This window comes from Hydra vulgaris, chromosome 01, assembly GCF_038396675.1.
Source record: "Hydra vulgaris chromosome 01, alternate assembly HydraT2T_AEP".
In the NCBI taxonomy this organism is placed as follows: domain Eukaryota; kingdom Metazoa; phylum Cnidaria; class Hydrozoa; order Anthoathecata; family Hydridae; genus Hydra; species Hydra vulgaris.
Window position 1 is genome coordinate 70472777 of NC_088920.1, and position 10980 is coordinate 70483756.

At 28.9% G+C, this 10980-nt stretch overlaps 2 protein-coding genes across 5 annotated transcripts in view; both read right to left on the reverse strand.

The window, feature by feature from the left end:
- LOC101240976 (NACHT, LRR and PYD domains-containing protein 3) overlaps positions 1–7557 on the reverse strand; it is a 28657-nt gene extending 21100 nt beyond the window's left edge. Inside the window, exons 1-4 of one of the 4 annotated variants that reach the window (XM_065789066.1) lie at positions 6745–6763; positions 6511–6618; positions 6222–6361; positions 61–356 (exon numbers count right to left, since the gene is read on the reverse strand). In XM_065789066.1, coding sequence (XP_065645138.1) covers positions 61–322 — 262 coding nt within the window. In that variant the 5' untranslated portion in view covers positions 323–356; positions 6222–6361; positions 6511–6618; positions 6745–6763. Of the gene's footprint in view, positions 1–60; positions 357–6221; positions 6362–6510; positions 6663–6744; positions 6863–7392 lie in introns of those variants that run through there. The other 3 variants (XM_065789067.1, XM_065789068.1, XM_065789069.1) reach the window with 3 other exon arrangements.
- LOC136074678 (uncharacterized) lies at positions 339–10513 on the reverse strand. The gene is made up of 5 exons (XM_065787017.1): positions 9921–10513; positions 9050–9712; positions 8830–8968; positions 2099–2149; positions 339–356 (listed from the first exon to the last, which is right to left on the reverse strand). Exons 1-5 carry the CDS (start codon positions 10511–10513, stop codon positions 339–341), a joined length of 1464 nt encoding a protein of 487 aa, XP_065643089.1.
- Positions 10514–10980: the final 467 nt, after the last annotated feature.

Sequence of the window (10980 nt, forward strand, 5' to 3'; positions counted from 1 at the left end):
ACACAATGGGATATTGGAGATATGGATACATTACTACAGTTTTGATTTAAATATAAATACTTTCAAACTTCTCTACTATTTCTATTAGATCGAAGCGGTTCATATAAGACAATGCATTTTTTAACTCTTCAAGTGTCGAATTTTGCTGACTTGTCCATTTTGTTAGCATTTCATATGCTTGATTTACTGTCCCAGAATAGTCATATTTTATAGCTTCTAATTCATTATCACTAACTGATAAATATCGTCCAAGTAATATCCAGCTGGTTCCCAAACTCTGACTTAATTCCATTTTAAACTTTTGATTTTTAATTAAATCCATTTTTTAAAATAGAAAGTTACTTCAACATGTTCTTCTAAAAAAAAAATTTAATATAACAAAAATATTGTTATGAGTGTAAATATAGTCAGCCTTTTTTGGTAAAAATTACATGGCATTATAAATCGTAAAAAATACTAAAGTCAAACTAGACTAAACTAAAGCTACAAATCAAATAAAAGTTTTAAATTGTCAAAGGTGTCATAATTTATAAGATAAAGTTATCTACCATTCTTTAAAATTGTGCAACAGCATAAGTGAGACAAAAAGGAAGTCTTTTTAATCATTGGATTCACATTTTAAGACCATTCATTCACTTTTTAAGAGAGGTATGGCTAATTGTTCATGCATTTTTCATTCGTCTCTCATTCGCAGTAACAACAATTTGTGATGGCAAAGGAAAGTTACTAGGTTCTAATTATCTAAATCCAAAAGTATTTTTATTTTTTGTTTGATAAATATTTTGTCTTCTGAGTTATATCATCTGGAGGGTAAAGCAATTGATCTACATTCAGGAAATAGAAAAGGGAAAAAAGTGCTATTTTTAATCGTAACACTAGTTAAGGAACAGATTTACTTTAAAAAGCACATGAGTGAATGAAAACATTTTTTCAAATGTTTTGTGCACCACCATAATATTTATAAAAATTCTGGATTTACACAAATGAAACATCAAGATAAATAGCAAGTTTATCATACAAAAGTGGTGCAAATTAATGCATAATGTTAGATGTTAAACCAAAATAATGCCCGAAACATAGAAAAGATCTAACAAAAAAGAAAAAATTACTGATTTTCAAAGCTTTAAATAACAATGAATAGAAAAAAAAAAATGATGGATGATAAACAACATCTGATGCTCATCCACCTATGGCATGTAGCACAAAAACTTCTTGTGTTGTATCAACATACTTGAGCTGATTCTTCTGATGATGTTGTTTTATTTCTAGACAAAATTCAAAAGCATATAGTAATGTAGTTTAAGCAAAACTTGAGTCTCTGTCCTATAACCATTAGGTCACATTTCATACTCTTTTCTACAGAAATTATGTCTTGACTCTACTCATAGATTTATTGATGTGCCTCCTTGATAGTGGATATGCAACTTTTTCTGTTATATCCTAATAAAGGTACAAACTCTAAAACTCAGTTTAATGGTTCTAAGATAAGCTGGTAGTTAGGTTTCCTAAGTTCTGTGGTGGCTCTCAGAGAGGCTGATTTCATTAATAACTTTAAAATAACAGAGTATTTATAGTGCAATGATGCGCATCGATGCTGTACCTGTTAGTCCTTTAAGGAGCCTTAAGTTAAGACTTTAGGTTAATTAACAGAACTAAGGTAACTCCATAGTTGCCTATTTATACATAGGTGACATGCTTTATTTATAAATGAGTCAAGTTCTTTTTAATTTAAATCAAGACCAAAGTACCAAAAAATATTAAACATAAAAAACCATGACTATAACTGTTTAATCTTTCGCAAATATTCATGGTCTTCAAACTACCTTTCCACTAGTTGAACCTTACCTCTTGCAAAATTCTCTCTCTTTGTAAAAACAATTTGAATTTAGCTGTATCTTTTTCGGATCTCAGTATTGATGGCTATTATCCTTTATTTCACAAAGTTTCTGATTTTCACATGCTTGGCTTAGGCAGATTCAACTACAGTTACAATACATTTTTGGACCGTGTTAGAAGAAAAGTTCTTTACAAATAGCCGTATCCTTGGGAGAGATAATAAGATCAGTTCCATGATTTAGAGATAGAATGTTAGACTTACCTTTGTTAATGACGTTGTTGATATTTTCCAAAAGTCTCTAGAGCCTAACTTCTAAAATAAAAAACAAGATTTTGTAAAATAGGAATAATAAAGCTCACGATCAGACAACACCTTTTTTGTTGAATTTTGAAATAATAAAAAGGCGTTTGTTCTCAAGATAGTTAATTTTTTTAGGTTAAAATCATGGAGTAGAATGAGGCTTGACTTGGGACCCACAATGAGAAATAAAAGCTTTCATTCCTGCCTGGAACAAGGAGGTTTTGTAGTAGGGGCATCATCAGCGGAGAGAAGAAAAAGATCAGTCTAAGTACTGTCACAAAGAAAATCTTGAAAAGAATCTCAGTCAGTTTTAGGGTAGTAGCAAGTTTAGAATCACCCTACCATCTCATGATGGTAGGGTGAGTCTAAGGTAGTAGTACAAAATGAAAGGTTTATAGAGATTGCATGTTCAGAACCATTTGAAGGAAATCAATTTAATCAGAAGTTACATCTAATAGAGTATTGTTTTAAAAAGAATAAGAACGATAAAAATCAAAGAGTAAAGTAATAGAGTGAAGAGGTGCTAAGCAGAAAGACATAAAAGAATGGTCAAAAGATTCAAACCTGTAAGTATACCCCAAACCAAGCATGGGACTATTGGAGTCTTAACAAATCAAAGGATATTACCCATCCATACTCAGATCGGATGAAGGAACAGCCAAATTCAAATTAGTCTCACAAAAAGCAAGCAAATCTGGTGAATTTTGAAATGTGTAAGATTCAGTTGAGGGAAAATTACTTCGAAGATCATGAACATGTGTAAAAGATATATTAAATTAGTTAGATCGTGAGATGGTTTTTATGTTTAACATTTTGGTTACTTTATGCATGATTTAAGTTAAAAAAAGAACTTAACTCATTTACAGATAGAGCATGGCATCACAAGAAAAGAACTATGCAATTGTCTCTAATTAATCCTGCTAATTAACCTAAAGTCATAAGTTAGGGCTCTATATGCGGCCTTGACAATATATATTAAAAGCATTAACAGAGACACTATCCTTGTGCAACATGGCACTGTTAATACACTGATATTTAAAGCTGTTCATCGAATCAACCTCTTTGATAGCTACAACAGAGTTCAAGAAACCCTATTACCAGCGAGCCTCAGAACCATTAAACTGAGTTTTAGAGCTATACCCTTAACAGCATATATGCATTGCCACTATTATGGATACATAATAGTCACAACTAAAAATCTATGAGTAGAGTCGAGAAGATCCAGTATTCATAATTCTAGGCAGGAAAAAATGTAACACAGGTTTATAACTATGTAACCTAATAGGTGATGAAGGGGTTCGAGGCTATTCAACAGAATTAATTTCTTACCCCTAATACCTTTGCCAAAGAGGCTTTCTATAAAAAACTAGGTGGATGCAGTTAAAATTTGCCCAAGATGGTGATTACAGAGCGCAACGAAAAATTTTTGATTTTTGATAAAAATCACGTAATTTTCATGAACTTTACTCTTATATCTTTATTTAAAATAAAAAATCGAACTTTGAAGTTTTTTGCTTCCATTAGTTTGACTCAATTTCTTTCCAACCATATATAGAAAGTACTATGTTTATGATGGCTTCTTTTATATATTATTCACGTCTCAAAACCACCATTGATAAAAAAAAAACTTGAAGAGGGACACATTTTTTAAAAAGTAGTTTTTGAAAGCAAGATTTCCTTAGCACCAAAACACATCTAACTTGTATGAAACTTTCCATATATATAAAAAAAGAGGAATCAAACTGAATGTGGACTTTTTTTAACATTCATACTAGGGTTTCTGAATACTGTTTAATAGTAGCAGTAAAACAACTGTTTTTTTTTAGGAAAAATCAAAAACAGCTAACAGTTGTTTTTTAAATGACTGTTTTTCCTGTTTTTTCAATTTTTATAAATTAAAGTTAAAGCGACGAAAAAATAAAAACTTTTTAATACGTTAAAATCATTTTTTATACGTTCGCCATAATGAATAAGTTCTATTTCAATATTATAATGAGTTTTAACAGCATTAAGATTCACTCAAACCTGAAAATGTTCAAATTTTTTGATACAAACGTTTTCAGATAAAAGTTTCAAACAAGGTTTACTTTTATATGTCATATAGTTGTCCTTGGTTTCAAATTAAAAAAAAATATATCAAAATTGCTAATATAAAAGTTTCTTTAACAACATGTTTAATAAAACAATGGTAATTTGATTTGACTTTCTTTTTAATTTTGTATATAAAACAATTTAACATATAGTTTTTGGATAATAAACTTTAATAAATAACTTTATTTTATTAGTTAGCATTTGTTTTTATTTCAAAAAGGTTTTATTACAAAAAAATTTTTTATTACGCAGGTAATACTAGGTTACTACTAGGTTAGCACACAGGTTAGTACTAGTTTAGCACACAGGTTAGTACTAGGTTAGCACACAAGTTAGTACTAGGGAGTCTATTTTACTAATGTAGTACTAAAATTTTCTTGAGACTTTATTAAGTTATAAATAGGGCTCCTAGAACCAGTTTCTTATTTACATTAAGTTAAAAATAAGTGCATAGTTACCAGTTATGAACCTTTTTTTTGATGGTGGGTAAAATATTTAAACTCATCTCTAATAAAGGCGATGCAATAAAACTTCTGCACAAAGATTTTAATAAAAGCAAAAAAAAAAGATTGACACCATAACACTAAAGGTAGACAATAAAGGAAAGTTTAGCATGATTGTTTATAAGGTTACCTCTTTAAGAGGACAAAGATATTTTGTTAATATTCAAGATAAAACATTTAAAACAAGATTAATTTGAATTTTGGGATTAAAAGGTTAAAGATTTAAGCAACACCTGTAATAATGATAAAAATGAAAATATTTCTTTTGATGAAGGAGCTAATTATAAATGATGATTGTGAAGATGATAATGACTACAATGATTTACTTAAAAAGACACACAAGTTGATAAAACACATCAAACGTCAAATGTTCGAAATCAATTTTTCAATCAAAAGTCAAGGCTCTACTTGAAAAAGAAATTTAACTTCATCTTGATGTAAAAAATCTCTGGAACACAATACCAATAATGCTAGAGTCATTGAAAAAGCAATACAAACTCAAGAAACTTCTTTAGAATTTAGGGCAGATTTAGTTGGTTGGAAAAATTTATGAAAATTAATAAATGTCTCCTCCTGTGTATTAAGCACCTACGAGTGATCATTTATAAGTAAAAAATTTTCCAAATTCAAAAAATAGTAAAACAGCTGTTAACAGCTGATTTTAAAAAATCAAAAAAAAATTATAAATCAGTAAAACAGCTGTTTTTCAAAAACCACTGTTTTTCAGAAACCCTAATTCATACATAATTTTTTAGTTCTCAACATTTAAAAACTTATTATGTTTATGCTTTTATTTTTTTGCATATCACGCAAAGGAATAAAAATTTGCCATTTCACGCCAGATTTTTTATACTAAAGGACAAGGCTTTTTGTCAAAAAGTAATCATTTTTTCCAGCACAAAAAAATGCAATAACTTTAAATTATTATTATTAAACTTCTTAAGTTGAAAGACATTTTTTAAATCTTTTAAAGCTTCATACAACTATGTTAACCATATATAAATATTTAATAAAAAAAATTCTCTAGAACCCAAGAGGAGTATTTTTATCAAAAAATCATCTTTAGCTTATATTACGTCAAGAACCGCAGGAATGGAATGGGCAAGAGGAATGTTAAGTCAGAGTTTTTTTTTAGGCAAAAGCTTTTCTTAGCTTTTGCCTAAAAAAAAGTACTAGGTTACATGATACCAGTAGCAGGATGATTTTGAACCTGACCTGGAGTAGTTAAAATAAGTTACTTCCTGTAAGCAGCACTTTATAACATGTTGTTGTTGTCATTATTACTATCATTATTATTATTATTATTATTATTATTATTATTATTATTATTATTATTATTATTATTATTATTATTATTAATATTATTACTGTTAATATTATTGCTTTATTTAACTAAACGTAACCAATAATTTTATTTCTGAACCAACCATCATTGATTATCATAATATTCAATAATAGTAATTATCAATAATAATCAATTTATTTCTTACCTTTCTTCCTTTAACATGTATTTGTAATGTAGTTGTAATTGTAAACTAAAACACTTATGTTCTCCATTTAATAAGATTTAAACTCATCAATATGTGGACACACTCTCCAGCAGCAAACATTGTTGAACCTTCTAGTATTGCTTAAAGACAAGTAAAAATATAAGTTTTAGTGATATAAAAATAAAAACAAAACTTTGAATGCATTTCTGTAAATGTGTTCAAAATTATGTAAAATTTTGAACGCATTTACATATTGCTATTAAATGTGAGTAAATTCATATGAAATCACCTAGTTTTTAAAAAGTGCCCCAGAGTACCACCTCAGATTTGCTTCAAATTTTGATAACCCGCAAATTTTATGAAAAAAATACAATCTTGAAAATTTCAGCTTGATTGGCTAAACCATTCAAAAGTTATGATCAAATCAATATTGACCAAAATAAGAAAAATTTAAGTATCTGCTTACAGTAGATTTTTTTGATTTTAAACAGACCATAACTTTTTAAATAAAATAGGCAATTACCTGAAATTTTGAACAGTAATAATTTTTCATCCAAATAATCTATTTTTGCAGATGTTTTTGACAGATTTTAAACAGTTTTGAAAAAAATATATAAAAAAATATTTAAAAAAAATACATAAACACTTCAAATTTTTCTATGTATTATTATTATTTCTATGTATTATTTTTATTTATTTTCTATCTATGTATTAAATTTTTAATTAAATATACCTATGTAAAACTTATCTATGTAAAATCAATGTACTATCTATGTAAAATCAATGTACTTATCTATGTAAAATCAATGTACTATGCAAAAATTATCTTCACTTGTCTTCTTCTTACTAAGAATACAATATGCCTTACCATATCTTAGATATTATTATTATTTCCTACTAACCACTATTACTATTTTAACTACTATCAATTAATTTTATTTACTGCTACTGTTATTGATTTGCCTCATTAAATCTATTATTATTATTGTTTATTGTTATTATTATTATTTTGTTATTATTGTTTTTATTTAATATTATTATTTATTATTATTTTGTTATTATTGTTTTTAGTTAATATTATTATTATTATTTTTATTTTTTACAATAATTGTTTTTATGCCATTGTAGGTCTTTACGCATCATCAGTTTGTAACTGTTAGTAAATCTTTACATTTATGTACAGCTTTTTTGTCGTCCTTGTACGATGATTGAATGTGTATATGCGTATGGATGTGTGGGTATGTGTATGTGTACAAATGTGTGTATGTATGTGTGTTGTGTGTTAATATGTTTGTGAATGTGTATGTTTATTTATGCATGTGCGTATGTAGATAAGTATAGACATATTTAAATATACCATTGTTATTATTATTATTACCTTTATTTTTATTAATATTATTTATTTTTAATAATACCATTATTTTTAATTATATCATTATTTTTATTAATACCATTATTTTTATTGTTATTAATACCATTTTTATTATTATAGTTATTAATAATGTTAACATTATGATTTTTAGATTTGTTATTATTTTATTCTTATGTTATTATTCATTATTATTAGGTGTTTACGCATCATTAGTAATTATACTATTTGTAAACATCCTTGAATTGTAAAACCATGTAATTCAGAATATATTGATTGATTGAAATACGTCTATATACTTATACAATTATTTACAGTAACTCAAATCGATCGTTTACACTCGCGGAAAGTGTGGAGTTTTCCTCCACACCGGTGCGCAGCCATCACTCCTTATACACAAGAGTGGAGTTATTTTGCACACTTTGGTGCAAATTAACTTTTTCTAAATCAACTTATTCGGCTTATGATGCTCTTTATAAAGAGCATCATAACCCGCTTCGCAGATCATAAGTAAGTGATTTTACAAAAGAACAAAGGATAATAGAGTGAAAGTCAGAAGTTAGTTAGAAGTTAGAGTTAGAAAAAGTTAATTTGTACAAAAGTGTACAAAATAACTCCACACTTGTGTATAGGAGTGATAGTTACACACCGGTATGGAGGAAAGCTTCACACATTCCTCGAGTGTGTAGCTTTAAAACAAACATTACCTATAATTACATTTTATACTTCCCCTTGGTCATAACGACCAGCTCGTCTCAAGGACTAAAACGCTCAGGAGCCCTCCTTTCTCGAGTGCTCCTTCGTAACACTGACTTCTTGTTTGTTTTTTCTCCAGGCAGCACAACGTATAATTTTTCATCATCTTCTCGATCCTCATTTAAATCATTGTCACCTCCTGTGACGGATCCAGGATTTTTTGGTGGGGGGGGGGGGGAATGTTGATACCAAAAGTGGTTAGGGTAATTTTTTTGGAAATTACGAATCAAAAGATATCGACTCAGTTTCGATTTGACTGATAGTATTTGAGTTGTACTATGGGGAGTTAGTTTCTTATATATATAGTTATATTTCGTCGGGAAATAATTACACAATTTCTTTTTTAGACTAATAGGATTTTGTGTAATAAATAAATTAAGTACAAAATCTACAAGGCAAAATCGAAGCGTCTTTTCTTACTAGCTGCAAATCTATCAATTACGTCGTTTACTTCTAAATGGTATTATAAATATATAATAATGCCAAGCCAGTTAAACGCTCATCATTGGTTCGGTTACGCAAAGGACTTTTTAAAATATTCATGGCGCTAAAGCTCCGTTCAGCTGTACATGTTGTGATTGGAATGGTAGAGAAAATCCAAAGAAGTGTCTTGGTTGCTAATCTATAAAATGAAATTATCAGAGTAAGTTAATAAGCAGCAGAGATTTAAACTGATATAGTATTTCTATTTTATAAATTATACCTATCAGGAATTAGATCTAAAGCTGCTAAAAAAGTTGAAGGATGGCTTTGCATATGCGAGCAAAATTCTTTCCACTCCAAATATTCATTATGAATAGTTTCCTCGCCTCGATACCCAATTACAGAAGAAAACATTCTTACAGTTTCAACCACATCAGTCCAACTATGTTGAGAAATCACTGATGGTAACAGAGCAGACATTTTCACAACTAGTTGCTGGTGGTTTGGAAACCGTGCATCCATAGATTGAATCACTGAATCTAGGTACGGAAACCAAACAGCTCTGTTATAATATTGGCATTCATTTTCAGCAGGGATATTGTTTCTATGCAATTGCCTACATACGGCACGAGGAGTCACTAAAGCTATGTTTAAAGCATTTGCTAAATAATTAGCGTTGTTGAATGGACCGAAATCAGCATTCATCCATATTTCATTCTCATCACGGCGCCATGTTAAAAGTGACTTTTTCACAAAGTTTATGGCATTTACAGTTTTACTGTCAAGTTTATTAACAATTTCCTCCAAACATTTTACAATATTAATGAAATTTTGATAGAAAATAAGTAAGCAATCATGCCTCTCAACAAAACGTGTTTCACTAAAACTTTTTAAGCATGAAACAGAACTTTCCGAGTCTTGCAAAAACTTTTCTAATATCTCCCTTTATTTAATAGAATCGTTTATAAAAGTTGTGCATTTCTTAACTGTACTAAACATATTCCTTATTTCTGGTACAGAACAAGAAGAATTTAAAAGTAAGTTCAGGACATGGCTACTGCAATGTACAAAGACTGCGGATGGAGCCACCTTTCTTACGTGCTCCTGGACACCATTATAACAGCCAGACATAGCTGATGCGCCATCATAACCTTTGAACTACTAAGTAAGTAAGGTCAAGATTATGTCCTTTCAGAGTTTGAATAATTAGTTCACCTAACCCTTTACTACTAAGATCATTAGCTTTCTTAAAGTTTAAAAATTCTTCTCTGATTGTATGAAAACCATTTATCAAACACACAAAACGAATACATACACATAACTGCTCGTGATGAGAAACATCAGTAGTTTCATCTGCAATCACCGAAAAGTACTTAGCAATTTTAGCCTCTTTAATTATTTTTTCTGTTATAATTTGACCACAAATGTCTATTAGTTCATTTTGAACCGTTTTTGAAATATATGTTGCATTTTTTCCTGAACTTTTTAGATGGTGTTCTAAAACTTTGTCTCCAGCATCGACCCAATAAACCAACAGTGCTTTGAAGTTTTCATCTGCCTTTATAAGTCCATCATTTGTTTCAAGACTGACATCGCCGTCATTTCTTCTGCCTCGATATGCAATCTCAAGTCTACCGCAAAGCATAACAGTTTTAATAATCGGCGCCAAACGTTCGCGTGATTCTTTTACTTCCGCTTTGTACCTTTCATTTAGCATAATTTTTATGTTTGTACCTGTATTCATTGTTAGTAAAAAATGATCACCAAATACAACAGAATTTTTGTAATATTGGTTGCTTAAATGGTTAGTCAATTGTCCATCACTTCCTGTCAAGTGACTGTATTTTCTAAGCGGTATATATATATATATATTTTTTTTTAATTATTTTTTTTGTTCTTTTTATTTATTCAAAATAAGTTTTACAATATAAGAATGAATAAAATACGTATGGTCAGAATTACAATTTTGTTAACGTTACAACAAGAACGCGGATACTCGCAGAAGATCATAAAATCTTGTCATCGAGAACCGCCTAAACAGATTTTAAATAATAAATAATCCTTTAATAATTCATAGACAAATATTCACACATAAATACAAATATAATTATTTATACATATTTAAACATACAAACATGTAAATAAATATACTTACACATCAATATATATATACACACATACAAATAATACGCACAAATACAAGTTAAGATA

Excerpts from the sequence above, each read along its gene's own strand:
- LOC136074678 (XM_065787017.1), bottom strand. The coding sequence starts at position 10,513 with ATGAATACAGGTACAAACATAAAAATTATGCTAAATGAAAGGTACAAA. Across the intron at positions 9,713-9,920 it reads ACTTACTTAGTAGTTCAAAG|GGAGATATTAGAAAAGTTTT; the intron begins GTTATGATGGCG and ends TATTAAATAAAG. Across the intron at positions 2,150-8,829 it reads ATGAGCGTTTAACTGGCTTG|AAGTTAGGCTCTAGAGACTT; the intron begins GCATTATTATAT and ends TTTTTATTTTAG.